The 21,179-nt window shown below is 38.1% G+C and overlaps 2 protein-coding genes across 5 annotated transcripts in view; one reads left to right on the plus strand and one right to left on the minus strand.

Moving 5' to 3' along the window:
* The window catches only part of PPP4R4 (protein phosphatase 4 regulatory subunit 4), a 72,478-nt gene extending 67,050 nt beyond the window's left edge, over nucleotides 1–5,428 (plus strand). For all 3 annotated transcript variants that reach the window (XM_075103800.1, XM_075103799.1, XM_075103801.1), the window contains one exon: nucleotides 4,321–5,428. In XM_075103800.1, the coding sequence (XP_074959901.1) occupies nucleotides 4,321–4,345 (25 nt within the window). In that variant the 3' untranslated portion in view covers nucleotides 4,346–5,428. The remainder of the gene's footprint in view (nucleotides 1–4,320) is intronic.
* SERPINA10 (serpin family A member 10) lies at nucleotides 1,931–18,671 on the minus strand. Of its 2 annotated transcripts, none has more exons than XM_075103804.1 (6): nucleotides 18,513–18,671; nucleotides 13,029–13,766; nucleotides 11,278–11,551; nucleotides 10,394–10,541; nucleotides 7,379–7,576; nucleotides 1,931–4,437 (listed from the first exon to the last, which is right to left on the minus strand). In XM_075103804.1, the coding sequence occupies exons 2-5, from the start codon at nucleotides 13,735–13,737 to the stop codon at nucleotides 7,385–7,387; spliced, it is 1,323 nt and encodes a 440-aa protein (XP_074959905.1). In that variant the 5' UTR covers nucleotides 13,738–13,766; nucleotides 18,513–18,671; the 3' UTR covers nucleotides 1,931–4,437; nucleotides 7,379–7,384. The 2 variants fall into 2 exon arrangements, with proteins under 2 accessions (XP_074959905.1, XP_074959903.1); XM_075103802.1 differs by having other exon boundaries at nucleotides 13,029–13,769; nucleotides 18,513–18,667.
* Between the last annotated feature and the right edge of the window lie 2,508 nt (nucleotides 18,672–21,179).

Raw genomic sequence — 21,179 nt, forward strand, 5'->3', positions numbered from 1 at the left:
AAAGCAGAATGGAGAAAGGAAAGGAGGCAGCTATAGCAAGAAAAGGAGATCGTTTGGGAAAATAGACCTAAGTGTAATAAACCTAGAAGCAGAAGCTGAAAAGTATGGCAAAATATAAGCTGGGCCTTGGAAGTCTGAATAGGCATGAGACCAAGAATGAAAGGAGAGTCCAGAATGAAAGGCTGCGACTTGCTGGTCAAAGATAATGGAGCTGAGACATGGAGCCTGCACCAGATATGAAACACCTTACACTAGTTTGCCAGGTATAAAGAGGAAACGATAGTGATAGTGATATCTCTTGAGTGGTCTTTTCTGGTGACTTAAGTATCTGTATGAACTTGTATTTTTCCACTTCAGTATTTTCAGGTTCCTTTAAAAGACAAACCAAAACAACTCCCCAACTTTACTCTCAGATATAAGATAATAAAATTCCTAAATTGTAAAATAAAACACCCAAAAGTTTAACAAATGTAAAAAAAGTTCTCTGACCAGCTTGCATTCAGCCACTTGTATGCACTATATTACAATACAGTCTCTTGCTGTTTGATTACACAGGCTTTTTTCTACTGGAATTTTACCACCTTCACTGTACAGACAAATTTGTTATGGAATGAAGTCAAGCTTGTATAGTGACCTATTGTTTTTAGAACTGCATTTTCTGTGTAGAGAAGGTTGGAAGATTAGTGACTGAAGGTGGACTGTTTGTGTTGAGTCAGTGGTTTCACAGCAGAAGTACCTTAAGGTGCCAAGTCAAATTGCACTCGATCCCTGTCTTTGCCAGAGTCTAATGCCTTCTCTTAAATATTACCCACAGTACTTACTTCAGACTTTTTGTAGGTAATCATTAGGTGGTCACTTCAAAGAGCATTTCAAACTCAACAGTTAGATTAGTAGGCACACTGGCATTTTCTGCTGTCTATAAAGTAAATGGGACATGTGTCGTAAGTACATAAAATTACATACAGTGCTACACACTTTAAAAATCAGGTGTGCTCAAAAAACCATGTGGTTTCACCCTAATCACTATATACCTCTGGTCTCTCTCTTTAAAACCAGAAAAATAGTTCAAATGTTGTAAATTTTTTTTAGCGACCATTGTAGAAATTCCAATTACTCATCCATCTCACAACGATTTGGGGAAAATAAATGGATTAATATTTACAAAGCAGTTAGATGCAAAGAGTAGTTAGACGTATTTTTTACATCACGTAAAAGTTTTCCAAATTTTAAAGTTTTTTCTTTCTGTCACTTCAAATAAAACTGATATCTTTTGTTTGAATACAAAGGGACAGAAAAAGACCCACACAGCAGTTTGCACCTTTGTCTTCAGGCAGGAAAGCAGAATGTAAGAGGCTCAGCTTCAAGTTTCAATGTACCATTCCCAAGTGAATACCTTAGCAGCGGACTATTTGAAAGTAGGTGTCTGATCAAACACAATCATCTGGATGCTCTGTCTCGTTCAGAAAATCCCTAAACTGCATCGTGTCAAAGCCAAGAGGATATACTAGGGGAAGAAAAACATTTTTGGAGAAAGAAGAGCCGGCTTAGGATGACCTACATTTGGCTCTGAATAAAGTTTTAATATTCTGTGTTCTTATTGGAAAACATGTCTTTCAAGTTGGTATAATATCTGCTGCACTAAAGATTAAATTTCTCTGTTGTAATCTAGCCTAATACTTAATTGTTTTCATAAAAAAAAAACAAACCCAAAAAACAAACAACAGAGCAGCTCTATAAGAACATATTAAAAGATACAGACACAGGAATGGTTGGTGGTAAATGTGTTCATCCACATAACCTTGTTGACCACAGCTATGTTCAGGTGTACTTCTTTCATCTTTCTTTTGTTCATAAAATCAGTCCTGACGGTAAATATACATATAGTAAAATACAAAAAAAAGTCAGTTCCAAGAAAACATTATTTTCTGGCTTGAGTGACAGAAAAATTTAATATCCAACTATATAAGCAATTGACAGAAATGACACTTACTGAGAGAAGAATTTTAAAATTGTACAATGAGAGTTGCCATCTATGCCCTCATTAAGGCAGGAAACTTGTGAGAAAATAAAACTTGAGTATATATTTAGACTATATCATCATGTAAATTTACATATGCGCTGGTTAAACATTGCACTGACCATCTTAATTCTGGCAAGTCCTAGCTTTTGGTTTATTGGTTCTGCAAGATGAGTAAGGTAGCTTCTAATGTTTCCTTTTCTAAGGAATTATGTGCGTTCGTGAAGGATGGAAGATTGGGCAGTAATATGGTGTTTAATAGTTAAAATATCAACAGATGTAATTAATGATTCTCAGTTCAAAGTGATGTATATTTGGACAAAATATTTAATTGCTTAAGTGCAATCTTTTCTGTAAAACTACTGAATATTGGCAGATGTTCACTTTGGACAACATAGTGCAGTTTGCAGAGACGAAGACTTTCTGATTTCATATATTCATGTTGTTTTCAACTTTTCAAAACCCAAAGTCACTTTGGTGCAGAACTGAGGTCTTTACTTACCGTACTCATGAGCTCAAATATTTTGTTTCTCCCATTTCAGAGCTACTTATGGCAATTAAAATAGTCCCTCTTAAAAATAATGTAGGTTCAAGAAAAAGAAAATCTCCATAAATCCTGATCCAGTGCTCACAAGCAGGTGACAAGAAAATGACCATTAGTTTTGGTGTCATTTGCTAGACCTTAGGTAATACCTAGACAATAGAAAATGCAAGAATTATGCTGAAGATGCACCTTTATAATTTAATGTTGGAACTGCAAGACAATACCTGATTTTAAGGACTTTATGGAATAGGGAAGAATCACAGAAAGCGCTGGTTGAGTATTTCAGTCAATTTGCAGAGCAAATGTGCTTTTCTGATTTTCTGTTGAAGAGTTGCCAGTTAGATCATGAATCATCCTAGTGCAGAAATTGACGTGATTCATAAATACTACATTCCATCAAGTAGTCTGATCTTGTATTGTTATGCTATGTAGCTTTATTACCTTCTTTTAAATGTTTTAATTTTTATGAGATTAAGATTTTGTTTTTTAGGATGAGAATTACTGTTTTGCCTGAGTTTACTGTAGTATGACTGATTTCAATATGCAATTGGTTAAAACTGTTTTCCACAACTTAATAGATTCACCAATAAAAATATCCAGCTTTATAAACAGCATGTAAGAATTTTGCATTTTGCCTATAGACATACAGATAACGCCTGATTTTAGTTCACTTTCAGTTAAAACCTAGTTCAAGAATGAGGGGTACAGGTCTTCCATCCTGTAAGAAGTGGGAGTAGATTTATTGTTGCATAGAAATAAATTTCTTAATAATAAATTGATATCAGTGTTTTATAAGATGTCCACAACTGACGTTTAAGACATCCACATTGGTGTGTGACCATGTTGTATCAATTATATACATAAGTATCTTAAAGTAGTGTATTTCAGCCAGTCATATAATTGCTTAGGAAGTTGAGCATAAGATGAAGTAGCTCTGCCACTGATCCACTACACCGTGAGTGGTTACTCACAGCTTCTGACCGTGTTTTCCTTCTGCCATGTAAGCTGGTGAGAGTTCTGAGGCCCAGTGGGACTGGCATGTGATTTAGGTACTAATTCTAAGATGAAGCTAGTAGGTATCCTAACACTGGAGTATTATCATGAAAGATTCCATCAGCAATTTTTGAAGGATGAAACAGAATATCTTGCTTTGTTTATAAATGATACTGTGAAATATTGATGCAAATATTTCCTGAGTTCTAAAAGCTAAGCCCTGTTGTTCCAAAGGTCTCTGACCATTACAAACTGTTGCTAACTGACATAAAACAACTCTGTGAAGCTGAAGAACAGTGTATTTAATGATTAAAATATTAAGGCCCTGAAAAGTGCAGAAATTGCCCAAGTGACATGATCAACAGAAGACCTAGAAATAGCACTGTAAAGAGCTCTAAGCTCCTTTCTCTTCCCTGACTTCACTTGCCCCAGATTTTATCATGGGTTAAGGTGGAGATCTCTGGCATTGTTTGTAGCCATAAATAGACTGCTTGTGCTGCCTTAACCATCTCACTTAGAGGGATCTCTACAGCATCTTCTGAAGCAGCTCTCCATCTTACTGGAGAAATACACCCTTCTTTTGAAGAATGCCCTCAGAATGTGTCCATTTGGCTTTTTCAGTGGGTGCAGCAGAGCAGCTAGTAGTTTTTAAAGTACAGCAGCTAAGAGTTGTATTAAAATATTGCACGCATTAGCAGTTTATCATGTTATGTTATTTAATAATATAGCAACAACATATTATGTGTGTTTCTTCTTTTGTATGAAGAAAAAACAGAAAATCCAACTCTTAGATCGTCTGACAGAAAAAGAATGGAACCAGAGACTGGTGGAAGCAACGTTCTGGTGCGATAAGGTGGGAGCAGCAGATGGAAATCTCTAATGCCTGGAATGAATAAAATGCATCTTTCAATGTTAAAACTTTTTATCTTTTAAATAAAATCCCAAGCTGTAAAGTATGTTCTGATAAGTAATGTAATGGTTGCAGAATTCAAACGTTGTAGTGAAATGTTATGAAATATAATTTCAGCTATGTGCTCTTAACTGCTGCGGCTAAAGAGAGGATTTTGTTTTCATCAGTTACGCCTTTGTAGTTCTAATTCTTGGATTTAGAATGCACATATCCATTATTTAATTGGCTTATTTACAATTTTAGCAACTCTTAGCAGCCATGTTTTATTCAAGGAAAAGAAGGAATTGTTATGAATGTGAAAAAGTAATCCCACATTTTAAAGAACCTTCAAACATAATTTAAAGACCAAAGTCCAGAACCATTGATCAGTCTGTACAAAACATAAATTTCAGTAGCATAGTGCTGTGGATTTGGAGGGAATGTTTTTACAAGTACTAAGTAAAGTTCATAAAAATTCTGTGTAAGTTTCAAAGCAATCTAAAAGCAGATGCCTCCAGATGATATATAAAAAAGTCTTATTTCATAAATTTTATTGTATGAATACTTGTTTTAATTTTTAGTATTTCAGACTGTATTTTCACTTTAATAATTTATAATGATGAATCTAGTTTTTAATCAGCTGCTATTGCAAGCTATCATGCTTCAGTGCTGTCATCTGCATTTGTTTGTATTAATGCTAATATTTCTATCAAAATTTGTCTGTGGAAAAAGATGCAATTCTATTTTAAAAAGGTCTATTTATGCCAATACTTGAGAGAGAGCCTATGAAGCTATTGTCAGCTTCTCTATTTCAAAATGGAAGCAGCGTAAATATATTGATATCAAAAGTATGTGTTTTTTAAAATTTGTTGGTGTATGATAAAGATGATCTGATCTGTGAATGCATATGCGTGTGTGGTTACTTTTTATAATGTAAAAATATGAATGATGATTTACTCAAAATAAAACCTAGGACAATGCTGTACATGCATGTTCTTGAAAAAAATTTCTCAGGGCATCTTTTATAATTAAAATAAATAAAAGCATCTACCTATAGAAGGTATTTATTTTAAATAGTAATAATTCTGGATCTATGCTGTCTTGTGTGCAGTACAAAACATGTCTTTGGAGTTAGCAGTGTTTTACTGACTGAATTCTTAAGCTTCTTACACTGCAGTTGGATTTAGGTGTATTCTCTGTCTTTAGTCACAGACATTGTTTGGATTCTGTGGAAACATTCAAGTTTTCAGTTTGTTCTGCAGCCTGGTGTAGAATCTTGTAAATTACAGATCTCTTTAAAATCTTCTTTAAGTATTTTGATGTTTAACCTGCAATATTGATGTGGATATACAAATGACCTATGCTGGCTCCTCCCACGTTCTGCTTTTGTCTCATTAATGAAAGCAGATACACCCAGGTCCCCAGGGACAACTAACTCAATGTGCCAGCTACAGCTGCTCACCCATGAGCCACAGGAGACTGCTCAATCTGTTCTCAGTCTGACTTCTGCCAGGGACCAAACTCAGATCAGCAGTACCCAGCTGCAGGACAGGACTCAAAACTGTTTGACCCTCAGATGCCTTTACTGGAGCAATGCAGAACAGCCAGTAAGTTCAGAAACTTGAATCCAAGCTATTTATCCCCTTAATAAGCATGTAATGAGTTCTGTGTACAGTCTGTCATTTGTTTCTTCTTGGCTGTCATTTGTCATTTTTAACTGATTAACTTATTTAATGCTGATAACATGCTCCACTCAGTAAGCCTACAATGTATTGAATTCTTGCTATGTAATCTTTAAATGCTCTGTTTAGACATTTTTTGGTCTGCATATCTTCCTTGTACAGTACTCCTGCTGCCTTTTGTATACTTTCATCAGTCCTTCACTCTACAGACCTCCATCCCAGCAATCTTTTTTGGGGCTGCTTACTCCTAGGTTACTTCTGTTGGACAGCACCAACACTTTTGAACCCTTCATAGCATTGTTTTTACCTGCAACTCAGAATAACAGCTGGAGGTCAAGTGTACAGTGGTAATTGAGTGGCTCTCTAAAGCAACGTTACTCCTATTAATCATTCAGAGGTTGGAAGGAGTGATTCTCTTTATTTCTGGGTAGATTCATACTGCAGCGTGGGGTTAGGTTAGATGCATCTTCGTAGTCTAGTCAGATACCACAGCCTGCCTGCTAAATTCTTTTGTGAGTGGCTTACACCAGTGTCTGGGTTGCTGTGGGAAGACATCTAATCGTAAGTGAGGTGATTTTTAGAGGCGTTTACTAGCTTTGTCCTGTAACGTATCTTTTGTATCTTCTCTTGCAGATGCATCCATATATGTGTGTTTACTAATAGACACCTTTGAAGCTTCTATGCCAAATGACTTTGACAACTCTTCTGCCCCCTTTCGGGCAGCTATTTTGTGAAGGCTGTATAAGCAAGTAGAGTAATGCTTAGATCTGTTATATATAGCTAGATGTAGCTTTTTGCATTGTTTCAAACTTTATTTATAGGACTCTGCCACTAATTAAAATTTACTAAATGTTAAAGATTTTGGTGTTCTGTTGAAATTGCTGCATTACTTGAATATGGTGAATTTTATTATTTAGGTCATGGAAATATTTTTCTCAAACATTTTTCTGAAACATTTTGGCAGAATTCTGCTAACACTGAGGTCAGTAGGCTCCTAAGTCTCATTGCAACTGAAGATAACATTGAGGAATATCAACCTCCAGCGTTTGGGAACAAGCTTCCTGAATATTTTGGCATATGAATCTTTGGTTTTCACTATCACTTGGGCATTAATATAATATTAATAGGATGACATACTGCTAGCTGGAGAGACAAAACAAGTTTTCACATTTTCATACTTCACTTTTTACTCTAACGTAAGTTAATAGAATAGAAATAAAGCCACTTACATACCCCAGAATAGAAACTGTTACCTTTATTCACATTTCTGTTGGATCAACCACCCTGCCAATAAACAGTAGTGTTTTAAAAGTTTCTTCAAAAATCATAAAAAGGAATGGTCGGTCCACCTTGATGACAGGAGGCACTGTGAATGCAATTATTTCTGACCCACTAGCTGCTGTGGCCTCAGTTCCTTCTTCATCCACTTCAATTACTGCCTTTTGGACAACCTGAAATGCAGTGTAGAAATAAAATATGTGACAGAAATAAATATTAACATGAAGAATGTTTTTCAAAGTGCAAGGCATTCAGTTGAAATAGGCTTCTATTAAGCTTTGGAATTAGTCGGTCTGTGCAACTCTGTCTGTTAGACTGGTAGACCTATACACTGTCTACTTCAGCAGCAGAGAACTTGGTACAGCCACCATGACCACAATACTTACAGAGTGGGTACTAGTTCAGGTGTCATTGTGCTTTTCCATGTTTCTGAATATAGGCCTCACTTAGAGATTTTGTTGCAGCTGGTAGCATGAAGCAACCGTTGCATTTGTGTAGTGCTCCTCTTTGACACCTGACTGTACAAGGGAGGGTTTCTCAAAAGTGGGAGGTGTGTTTTCATCAGACACAAACACTGACTGGCTGGTTATATCATTCACAGCTGATTTTATGAGAGCTTAGGCAAATGCACCAACCTTGGCTTTTTTTTTTTTTCCCCTGTATATTTCTAATTTGTACATTTGGTAGCACAGAGTAAATACGTACAGCAATGAGGCACAATCCTGGATTGGTCTGAAGACCTTCCCTTCCCACTGAAATTGCAGCCTGGAAAGATCTGATCCTTTTCCCTTTTTGTTCTTTCAGTCTGCATGTACGTCTGAGTACTTCCGTGTATTTGGGTCTGTATTGGTGAACTGCCTAGTCAGCTAGTATGATCCCAACTCCCAGACTCCTTATTCTAGGAATGACTTATGTGAAGACAGTTGAAGGACTTCACCAGTGCTGAGCTCTCTGATAAACATTCTTAAATGATGAAGCTGGCTGTCATGGTTCACAGGGGCAGGATGCTCCTCTGGCACTTTGTAGCTGATGAACATGTTGCTTCTAATATCAGTTAGCAGCTACTATTCAAGTGTGATTTTTTCATAACAATGGAGTTAACAGCTGAGAAACAGCATGGAATAGTTATATGATCAAAAGGAAGGGGGAAAAGTGCTGCAGATTGCCATTGTGTTTCCCAAAAGTGAAACAGTTTATACCAAACTGAAAATCACTGCAAATTTATCCATTAAATATTTATTCTTTGGATGTTCCATTTTCCCAGAAAGGTTATTTTAAGTCAACACAATTTTGAAAAACTGTAGTTCAGGGCCTAGAGTTTTTGAAACTTGTATAGAAATGTTTATCATACCACCTATTAACAGTTTTGGCAAATCACAAAGGCTTCTGTAAAGAGGTGGCGTGGGAGACTTGTAACAGCAGCACCAGTAGATTAGAAGGATGCTTTCTGATAGGTACCAACACTTGGAGGGAGGGTGCAAAGACAGTGGAGCCAGGCTCTTTTCAGTGGTACCCAGTGACAGGGTAAGAGGCAGTGAGCACAAACCAAAACATTGGAGGTTCCCTCTGAACATCAGGAAACATTGAAACATATTTTCACTGCGAGGCTGACCAAGCCACTGGCACAGGTTGCCGAGAGAGGTGGGGCCTCCCTCAAAAGCCGTCTGGACGTGGTACTCCGCAACCAGCTCTAGGTGGCCCTGCTTGAGCAGCGCAGTTGGACCAGATGACCTCCAGAGGTCCCTTCAGACTTCAAACATTCTGTGATTCTGTGAAGTCTCTCCCAGAGTTATGGTCCTGGGTTATCAATGCTATACAGCCCTATACAACCACAAGCATTGCATTATATAAATTCCTTACACAGGTTTATAAAGCTATGTTTTTAAATCCTGTGCCAAATCAATCTGATTTGAGTCTTGTTTTCCTCAACTGTTTATAAATCCAGCTTGTTGCAAAAATTTTGTTACTTTTATTCTAACGTATTAATGCACTTAGCATTAATTGCATTTCATCTTCTTCCAGACACTCCAGTTCTTGAGGTCACCGGTTTCTCTATGTGGTATCTCTTTTACTTTCTTTCTTTGACCATGCCTCTTAATTTTCTACTGTCAGCAAATTGTCTTTTGTACAGACTAGCTGTTTCTTCCTAATGGGATATCTCTGGTCACACAGACCTGTTCCTTCTTGATGTTGCTGTGTCAAGTCCCTTCTCTTCCATTCTTTTCTGCCTCTCATTCTGCTCTGTTTTCTTATCAGTCTTCTGAAATTCATCTTTGCTCTCCCTTAAATAGTGGTACTGAGTTATCTTCTCCTCCTCCCTTTTTGGTGGGGCTGTGTTCCTCTCTTCTTGGCCATTCACCACCCTTGCCTTTGCCTGTTTAAATGTTCATCTTTAAAAGTTTTGGTGTATGAAATGGAACACTGGAATGGCTTGGAATACAACTGTCTTGTGCCAATGCTTTGCTGTGAGATTCTTTTTTTACTCTGCCAAGGTATGCAGGAGGAAAGGCAGGACTGCTTTGACTTCTTTCTCACTGTTAAGTTTTTGAGATTTCTTTATTTGAACTTCCTAAAGTTCTTTATTTGTTAAGAACAACGTTTGTTCCTGGGCTGTGTGTGAAGGATTCCCTCTTTTGGTTTTCTTCCTTGCTCTAGCTTTTGCCATTTGACTCTCATTTACGACGTCTTTCTTGTTCACAGATTTTGTTTAATTGTACTCTTTCCTGCTGACTATATTCTTCTTGAGGCAGAGCTTTCCTCCTGTGGTGGGTTAGCTTTGGAAACTGTTGAGCACACATGAAATGTAACTTCGCCTTCTACACACCTCATACTTGAAGTGGGGGCCATACTGATTAGGGTGTGCAGATTGCATATACCTGGCAGATGAGGACCTTTCCTATTAGTGTCCCTATAAGTGTGTATGACATAGTATGGCTGGGCCATTTATATACTATTATAATTGAAATAGCAAATAATTTTCAAAGGCTTACCTGTGAAACTGCTACGTATCCTTGATCTGTGAGATGACTAAGATCTGCCATACGTGTAAAGAGATTTTTAATTCCAAGAGCATGAAGCAATTTCTTCATTTTGTATTTTTGTTCTAGTTTGAATTTTGGAAATGAAATATCCACTTTTCTGTTTGAAAAAAAAAAAAAAGTTCAATGCAAACTTGGACAACATAGTAGATCACTACTGCTGAAGTGCATGCTGCTCAGGAATTAAGCTTTACACAGGAAAAAAGGCAAAAGCTAAAGAGTCTCTGCTGGAATTTAGGTTGGCAGAATATAATCTCTGACCTTCTGATTGCCAAGATGCTAGAAATCATTTCCTTCTGTGTATAAAGTACTTCCACCAGCACTTACAGTGCTCTGATACCAGGGTGACACACTAATTTATTGACCAGTGAAAAGAATTATCACTTCAGGAAGAAATTTGGGTTTACATTTTCATATTCAAATTTATCTGTTACTCTGGGTTTCCACTGGTAGGAAGGGTTTCATAAATATACTGCATATCTAGATTTATTGTGCACTTTGCCTGGCAGTGCTAAATTTAAATTTGAGGAGAGAGAAGGGAAGGCCTAAGGAAGAATATGGAAAAACTTGATTGATTATGCCCTCAGAGAGACAGATATTTCTAAATGAGACGAGCCACAGACTTGTCACCTCAGAGGAGAAGCTTTCACATGCCACTTGGGCAGTGGTTAGGCCATTAAAAGATCTCCACTCTGTAGATACCTAGTGCCAGAGAGACAGCAGCATGTGAAAAGGGTTAGGAAGACCAGCTAATCTTTGTTGTGCTTTGTTGCGCTTTGTTGCTTTGCTGCAATAGACATAAAAGACATTAAGGCCAATGAGTGTCAAAGCAATACCTGGTTTTCATGTTTCCAAGCCAGGATTCCACAAGCTCTGTAGTCAAATGGTCTTCAAGTGAAATGTAATCTCCCTCCTTTTCTGGGATGGCAATCAGCATGTGGGCTTTCCCTTTGTAGGGTAGGTTTATCACAGTGCATCTTAAGTTCTCATCAAAAGTTGAATTCACTTTATCTGACTTGAACATCATGGGTACCTGTACACTTCTGTATTTGTTTATGTGGAAAGTCTCAATTTCTGTGAATTTGGAATTAAATGGGTAGACCCACTTGCCTGAGAACAGAAAGAAATTAAATAATTACGTTCATTCAGACTTGTTCAGAAAAATATTCTGAAACACAGAAAATATTCTACACTTCTTTTTTTCTAGTTGAAGTGGATGTCAGTTGTGTCTGGGGTAAGTGGATGACAATTGCAGTATATTTAGTGTATGTGCTTTACATTTTTTACAGCAGGAAAAGGAAATAAACACAAAATAACTCCTTCATTTGCAGGGAAAGAAGGAAAATTTTTTCCTAAGGTTGATTAGTGCCAGTCAAGTACAGAAATGATATCTTTTTAGTTTATTGAATGCCATATGAGCATCTGTCTTTTATTAACATGTCACCTTCTCTGAAATTCTGTACCAGCTGTTCAACAGCCTGTTTTTAAATTAATTATACAGTCTTTTGGATGGGGATTCATCATTGCACTTACTTGTAAGGGGTGCTGGAATGTGACCTCTTCTATAGTAATGATTCTGATCTCTATCATTGCTTTAAACATAGCCGCAGCCATTTGTCTCTTTTTTCTGATTTTCTGCCAGGGAAAGTAACCTTGGCACTTTTGTAAATACAAAAGATTAAACTTAGTCTGTAGGCAGGCTATATGGCTGAGGGGTGATTTTCTTTGTTCTCATGTGTGCATTTATTTTAGTGGAATTTCCATGGTTGGCATCTGCTGAGTGCTTTGGACTGGGATAGTGGCTGTGACTGTGGGTTCTCTGCATAGCATTCCTCTCACCCCCTTGTACCTCTAGCTCTTTATCTTTGCCTTTTCCCTAACTGGGTGCCTCTGACTTCTATACGGCTATTTCAGAGTAAAGGGTGGGCTGTGGCTCCCTGTCATTGCCAGGGCCTCTTTTTGGAGTCCCTTATATATCTTCTAAGCCAACAGTCAGAAAGACCCCAAAAGCAGGAAAAGGAGCATAAGGTATCTGGCAGTAGAGAACCTCACCACGGAAGTCTCTGCCCATCACAGCGGTTTCTTTCCCCTACCCTGTGAGGTAATGTTACAGGGTACTTTGTCACTTTGGTTCCTTTGAGGCAAAAAGATCCTTGAATGATTAGAAATAGAAAATTATTTCTGTTTTAATGATTTTGTGTACTATGTAAAATCAGACAATGCTTTTATGGCCAGTGTCCAGCATTCAAGAGACTGATATGATTAAGGCTTTTTCATTTTAATTGGTGAGTGAAAATTAAACATTCTTTTTAGTCATCAAGAGGGATCATGTGGAGGTGGATTGAGATAGTTTGATGCAGGGCTTTTTGTTCTGTTTGAGACTCTTATATGAAAGAAAGCATAGAATAATTGTGGTTTCCTAACATGAAAAATCATTTCCTATTAAATAAACCTAATAGGAGAAAGTAAATCTAGATAGAGATTAGAGAAAACAGGACACCTGAGTTCATTTAAACTCCCCCTAATGTAGCTGAAGTCCTGATTCTTTTAATAAATAATAATTTTGCAAAATAAGAACAACAGTTACCTTTAAAGACAGTGTAGTCGACAAATAGCAGTTTATTATGACGGTCAAGATCTTCAAAAAACTCAGGTATTTTTCCTTTGGTGCTTCTGTTAATATTTTGATTTATGACAAATTTTGCGTGTGTAAAGTTTTGAAAGTCCACTCTCAGGAATTCCATATCAAAGTACTGCTTAGATAAGTTGAGGAAAGACTCCTTGAGTGTAAAGTCCTTTTGGATAAAAGAAAGAGTACCTTGCACAAGGAGAAGTTCTTCATTCATTGTGATGTTATCTTTCAGTTGTTTAAACAAGGCTGGTAAATGATGGCGTTCCACTCTGTCCTTCAAAGCATGAAAGTTTAAACCTTTTACTATTTGTCTGTGTGTTTCCCCTTTTGCTGCCAGCATAAATGCAGTCATGAGAGCTGATACGGAAAGGGGAGAGATGATTACATTGTTATCGTGTGTCATTGCAATTTTTCTGTAGAGGTTAAATCCAAAATTTGCAGTCTTTTCAGTGAAGTTGTAAAGAGTGAACTCTTCGAGACCTTGCTCTTCAAAAGACTTAGAGATATTTTTATGATGATGCCGCTCTTCAGAAGTATTGACATTTTTATTTCTGTCCAAGAAATTATTCTCTTTTTCCTCCTTGGGAATTTTAGGTTTGATGCCAGCCTTGCTGATTTCAACACATATTTCACTTAAGAGAAGTAGGTAAATTCCTGTTTTCATGTTGACATTCAGTAATGAGCTCTCTTTTCCTACTAAAAAAGAATGAAAAAAAAAAAGGCAACACAATGACATTTTAGTTTGTTCTTTTATTCAGAATGCAAAAGGTCATAGATGTAGTGAGGTGGTCTTTCTGTTTCTTCAGTGTATATGCCCTAAACCTAAGATCTGGTTCCTATCTGAAAGGTCAAATTTAGATCAGCGAAAGAGATAAGTTTCCAACATTGTTAAGTGAACCCAGAAGAAATATCATGATCTTCTGATATTGGTGGTTCATGTCAGAAGTATTTCACTGATTTTCCCTTGCTGAGTTGAAATTCCTTTACAAAATCAAGCCCAGTTTTCAAGTACAATATGCAGCTCAAAGATGAAAAATCAGCTTCTTGGACCTGTGCCACAGCTTTTGCTCCCGTGAAATTGATGTCATCTATAAGCACAAGAATTCTAGGCAGCATGTGGTGGAGATGACATTTTCCTTGGAGAGCTCTGACACAGACTAATCCCAGAAAATTTGGATGGCGAGCTATTGAAAGCTGAGAGACCTTTAAGTCCTTTTCTGCACTGCACTGGCACTGGCAGGTGGATTGTGTTCTCCATAGCACACATCTTAATCATGGTTGCCATTCCTATTGGATCCAACTTTTCCTGGATAACAGTAGTGGCCTGACAGTTACCATCCCTTCTGTAGAAATGTTGACCCTTAATATTTGTTACCTTATGTGTTTAATATTAGTGGCATGCTGTATCAACAAGATTCAACTCCTTAGGGAAAAAAACACTTGAGAAACACAAAAAGTATCTGACTTTCTAGTATGGTAAATGCCAACCCAGAAAACAATCTGGTTTTGAGAGTTAGAGAACATTATATTAAAAATTGTCTTTTGAATACACTTAAATACCTGTATGTTACTTACATAAAACAAACTACAGCCACTAGGTCTAACTAATTTTTGTTCCAGAAATGGTAACTTCCAAGAACCGTGAAGAAAAATATTTATTTATGTAAATATTTTTGAAATATTTCAGGTATAACTGAGAGAATGCTGGAGTTCTGCAATGCAAATTACTTTTACAAACTTTGAAAAACAGTTTTGCCATGTGATTTATGCCTTGTTTTCCCAGAGAACTTTTTTAGAATGATATATTTACCTGGTTATGTAGGGAAACAAAATCAGACAAAACCAGTCTGTGTTTAAGAGACTGACATAAGCCAAACTCATCAGACTAAATCTGGATTAACTCCACTGACATATAGACTGCACAAAGCAGGTCTAAGGCAAGGCAGAATCTGTGCCTATGGGTTTTTACCCATTCATTCATCTAAACAAGTAAAAAACAGAGTTTTGAAAAAGGTAGTCATAGCATACAGGGAACTACAAAGTAATGACACCTAGTCAAGGTGAGCTATTTTCACACATGTGAAGGAAAACAAAGATCCTAAAGTTAATGTGGGACCGCTAGCTCTTTGTCAAGCAAATATTCTTTCAGGGATGCTGACTGTTACTGAAAGGTTGTTGTGCTCAAAGACACCCATAGTTAAGTGCTTTTGTACTCTATCTTGCTCTTTGGTTCACTTACAGAAAAGTTCATTTGGGAAAAAAATGAGACCCAGAGCAGATTTTAATGGTATCTGTAATCATACCTCTTGCCTGGTCAGCTCTTCCCTTGATACATTGTTTGTAGATTGTTGGAGAGCTGGGCTTCATGTACTCTCATGGCAAGTGTAAAAACCTTTCTATCCAGTTCATTTATAGTATCGATAAAACATCTGGAGCTTGGTACAGAAGCAATAGGTGAAGCATTTCTACAAATGTGAAGGAGTGTACCAATGTGACCCTGGAGAGTCAGGAATGATTTAGACATAGGAAATTTTTGCCAGTGAACCTGATCAACACTGCACTGCCAAAAGCAACCTTAGAAAGAAAGTCAAAGTTCTGTGAAAACCTAGATAAATATTGTTAAGACATATCAGGTTTTGTATGCAACATACACAGCAGTGGTCAAGGAAACGTTATGGCTACTGTGTTTGAATCCCTAGGGATAACAACCTAATATATGGCTGCATTGGGAGGGCCAGCCTCTAGCAAGAGAACAAGGTTGAAGTTCTAACCTCAGTATCTGTACAGTGCAAGATGTTGCAGCTGCTGGTGTGCTTCCATCGAGAGCCCGGTGTGTCCTGGTGTTTCTAGTAAGTTGATGTGAAATTTCTATGTTACTGCTTATGCTTACCAAGGCCTGAAGAGATTATGGGGCCCAGGACTGAAAATACAATGTCATTGGGAGGAATGCTTGCCTTTCATCATTTCATGTCACTTTTCATCCTTTTGCTATAGGTTGTTTATTACTCCATTCAGATCATTCTGATCACATGCCATAGGATTCCCTGTTCTTTTATACTTCACTGTACAGCAAATGCTGAAGCAGGTTTGTCAGTGCCATCTCCTCCCTCAAAATACCATGTTTCAGTGTCAAATAGCACAAGGATGAAGCAGTTGTTCTGTGCTTAAAAAATACAGTTTTTTACACAAGTTGTGATTTCTGAGCAAACTTAATACAGGGTCTCTCATCTGTCCAACAAAATGTTTGGAGAGAACCAGACACATCTTACAGAAGGCCTCAGGCAAACTTTAGCATCAGGCATTGCTTGTGTAAATTCGCACATGCAAACACACTTTTCAAGCATAAAATGTGAATATCCTTATCATTCATCTTTCCATCAAAGCAATATATGAATTCCTCTCCCATACAGCAGTGTTGAATTGCACCTTTTGGAAAAATCTTGAATGGCCCTAATCTTTGGAAACACATTTTTTCCTATTGTAAATTAAACAGGATGTTCAAGATCACCAAGTCTGCATAGAATCCTTTTGTATAGCAGTGGCATGCAAATAGGTAAATGAGATGAAAGGGTGGATTATGTGGCCCATCATTAAAAGTAGTAAGTGATTCAACAGTCTACAAAATACATGCAACTATTTACAGATTTTAAGTTAAGGATCCATAACAGCAAATTTCGGTCATTGTATAATTTGTGATTTGGTGTATGGGAAAGCTGGTGTTATTTGATTGCCGTTTATTCAGAGCTCAGCTGAATTTCACAGTTGTGTGATTCATGCTGTGGGAGTTAGTCCTGAAAAGGTATGTTGATGTGAGTACTGAGACATTTGGGTGCCAAGTCACAGGGTGCTTTTGGCAGTCAGGTGGTGTGCTATTTTCTTTTGAGATAATGGGTCACGTTCTGTACTTGGTGCAACACAGATGGGCTGTAATGAGTTAATCGGGATGCAGTGAAACCCCTGAATGTTATGCCTCCTCTTGAGTGCATGGCAGCCAGGGAACAGAGTAAGATATGCAATGTACTGGGGTTGTGAATATTTTATCTTTATTTTTCTTTCCCATTAACTCTTGCTTTATTTTCAGTGAGATTCCCAGTGTCTGGATTCTGCAGGACTGGAGTAGGGAAGGAAACATGACTTCAGCGGCCACCTTGCTGGCCAAATGGTGCATAAGACTTCTGCAGGGTTGGGATACTTACTGTCCCCTCATGGACTGCAGCAGTGCTGTTAGGAGCTACTACAGCAAATGCAAGGCATTTCTGCTCCTTATGTAGTGACCCACTTCTGTGGGAAGTAACACAGGCAGCTAGGTACTGTTCCTACCACAATGCTATGCCTGCCCTGGCATCAAAGAAGGAGGTCCTTTCCCCTGGGAGTCATCCCTACTTAAAAGAGGTATCCTTGGACACTGCAGAGTCAGCCTTAGCATAGAGACAGGGACTGGAAAATTTTGCTTTTGATTGTATTCAGTCACAGAGAAAGGGCTTTCTGCAACAGCAGCAGTCCCTCTAAAAGAGCATCAAGCCTAACTGCTCACTAGATATTGCCCAGCATCAGCTCTTCCCTGTCTTTTCTGGGGATAGGGCGATTCCAGTGCAATGTCTGACAGTTGCATTTGGCAGATGTCACTGTTGTGTCGCTCTCTGAGAGGTCTGGGACAGTACTTGGCTTGGAAGGGCCACCAGATCCCTGCTGGGAGATGTGAAGGGACTGAATGGGGAGAGCGGTGAGCCGCCTTCCTAACGCAAATGGGTTTCAGACTGAAAGGACGGGGCAGACGCAGAGCCCCTCTCTACAGGAACATCCCAAACCATTCAGCACTCAAGAAGAGAGTCCTGCACCCTCAGGTGTACACAAATACTACCGATTTGGGTGTAATGAGTATGACAGGAGTAAGAACCTCACAATTGTACTGAGCATTTACTGCAAAATTGAGATTGCAACAATTTAAAGTAAACATTACAGCAGCTTTGTTGTGCAACTTTAGTAACAGAAATACAGCATGTCCTCCAGGACTAGACAGTTCTGGCTACAATAAAGTAATACTTTTACACATTATAGGCTTGTAGTTTTAGACCTGAGTGAAGCTTATTGCTAATTTTAGAGAACCCACTTTCTGCATAGACAGTTCATTAATAAGCATATAATTGGTAAAGCAAAGTTAACATTCTTTTCATTTTAAGAAATACTTGTTTCTACTAGTGTCAGATATCAAAGAAAGAAGTTTCTTGCTCAAATGCATTTTTCTTCTGAAGGCTTTAGAGCAAGAGAAAAATCAAATATAATCAAAATAAGATTTAGAACCATTTAAAACATCACATTTAGAGAATAGTTGATAAATATATAGTTAAATATATATAATATATGTGATAAATATATATAAAATATATATATAAATATAATCCTTTACAATCTAAATGCTTCATATAAATCTTGTCTTACCTATTAGGTAGGTCCTCTGTTACTTTTCTCAATCAACTAGATTTAAAAACAAGGTGAAGATGTCTGTCCCATATAGAAGCTTTTCAACAAATATTTGCTCTTCCAAAGAGTGATAATCTGGGTTTGTCTGTTATAAATTAACTGCTTTATAAACACTGAGTATTGTATTTCCCATAAATGGCATAATGAGGGAGGGTTATATTCCAGTAAATAAGCTATATTTTTAATGAGAAACAAGAGAACAGTAAACTCTTTGCATTCAGCCCTTCGGCACTCCCACAGGATTTGGCCCCACACATCCAATCAACCATGAGAATTATTTTACAGGCAGAGTCTGACTACTCAGTGGTGGAAGCAGTATCCAATCCTGCTCAAAATACCCCCTTTTGTAAAAGGTCACTCTTCACCAAGGCAGGGAGGAGCATGAGAGAGGGAGGGAGCAGGTACAGGACATTTGTAGGGGTGTTGTCAGCTCCCTCACCCTCCAATTTGGCCATTCCTTTTAGAGAAGAGACTAGGGCTCCACTCCCTGTTTCAAGAGCATGCCAGCTCTTCAGTAACATACCACTATGCCAAAATTAAACGACTGATAAGCACTGAGTAATGTTTCTCCTATAGGGAAACTGATTTTCCTGCAAAAGTTGTACAGAGCTATGGGAAGTAAGAATGAACTTTTTGAATTTTCAGTTGGTCTTCCTTGGAAAGATTTGATAGGCAGGATTTGGGTCCTGAGCATTATTAGTTGGGCATGGCACATACTATAAGACAGATAATTTACTCAGCAATTTCTGTAGTGTAGGCAAGATCTAAACTCTTCACTCTCTTGATCATTGGCCTGATTCAAAATAAAATATAAACACGGAACTCCCTATCTTCCCCTCATGCTCCTAAATGACTCTTTTAAATACTCCCAAATGAAACAGAACATTTCATTTTGATTTGGATTGTAAAAGAAAAAGAATTTGGCCTGAAAACTTGAGATAAGGGGGCTAGTCTCTGTTTTAAAACTGAACTGAAAGAAATTCTTATATGTAGTCTAAGTGGAAGCATTGCCAAGGGAAAGGATGAAATAGTAGAAAGCCCATAAAGGACTTGGGCATCCAGAACTCAACGCAAAAAGGGTGGTTTGTTGCTGATGAGTATTAATTCTATAAAACTAACAACAGTGTTTGCTTACAAAGTGCAAGATTTGATTAGGAAGTACTTAAGACCTGAACGTAACTCCTCCCTGGTCTGACCAGGTTTGTATCCACATTGCAAGGACACGTTACTGGAAGGCACTTGTGGGTGTTACGCACTTAAGAAGTTCAACAGAGGCATCATGAAGGGGCACAGGCTCTAGGTAACTAAATTCTTCCTTAGTTAAAATTCTGTTAAAATATTCCTTTTAGGAACCATCCTGGTGATAATAGGCCCCAAGTATAGGCATTGTATTAAAGAATACGGGAACATAAGGCAAGGTTGCTGAGTCAAGGCCCTGCCCTAACATCATGTGGTCTATTCCCTAAACATAAAAAGTTCCACTGTCAATGCCCCAGTGACTCCAGAACTTCAGTTCTCTGTCCAGACGACTGACATTTTTTTTCTACTTCCTAGTCTATATTTATTTATTGTTGATTCAGTTGGATTTGAAATTCAAATGTCTTCTCATTACATGGAAGTAGTTTGCATCTGATACAGTCAAACGAAACTGCATTACTGCGATGTGCTTCTGAATCGGTGCATCTTCTGGAGACTGCTGTACCATGGTTGTGGCCCAAGAAGACAACACAAGGAAAATCTGATGCACACAAAACCATACCCAGCTTTTGAGCTCAGCAAAATTAGCATTGTTCTTAGCAATGGTTATAGCAACCAAGCCTCTTCCTAGCCCTCACACCAGGACCCCAACAAGCATGGTCACCACTGCAAGCCCTGCCTGAGTTAAGATGCAACAATATTGGTATTTAATACTCAAAAGCTGAAGTCTTGTTTATAGATGGTAGTGAAAAGAAGGGTTTGAAGAAATTGCAAAGTCTTTGAATCTCTCAGCTAAAACTTTTCTGGACCACAAAACCCACATCAATCCTATTTTATCTGGAAGAAAAAGAAGTCTGCTATGATATGTATTGGCCTGTGTACAGAGATCTGAAGGAACTGCCTTCCTCTCTAGTTACTCACAAAGCCCTTGCTAGCTTTTCATGCTGTGTAACACCTTGCTGAGAGTATCCTCCACACACTATTGGGAGTGACGTATCCCTCCCACCAACTACTATTTATACTGTCAGTCACCCCTTGGATTCAACAGAGCATTCTGAGCAGTAAAACACCACACAACATATGGGTAACACTGCCAAACTATACATATTTGCAGAGTGATTTACTGGGAGAGGATTGCCGGTGTGTCACACCAGCAAAATCGCTCTTTTCTACAGTTTAAGACAAAACCACCCCTGAGAGCAGAACAAGCAAGGGCAGTGCACATGTATTGCTGCCCAGTTGTGTCTCTGCTGGGAGCTTGAGCCAGCACAGTACTGGGGCTGGGCAATAGGCAACTGATACGTCTGCAGTTGAGCTGAAGACCATCTGTTCGCTAATAAAGTTTTTTTCTGAATGCATATACAACTCTGCAAATCTTGGTACCAATCTTTTTTGTCAAAGGCCCTGTGACTCTCAGGTACCTGGGTG

Source organism: Phalacrocorax aristotelis, chromosome 9 (genome assembly GCF_949628215.1).
Source record: "Phalacrocorax aristotelis chromosome 9, bGulAri2.1, whole genome shotgun sequence".
Classification (NCBI taxonomy): Eukaryota; Metazoa; Chordata; class Aves; order Suliformes; family Phalacrocoracidae; genus Phalacrocorax; species Phalacrocorax aristotelis.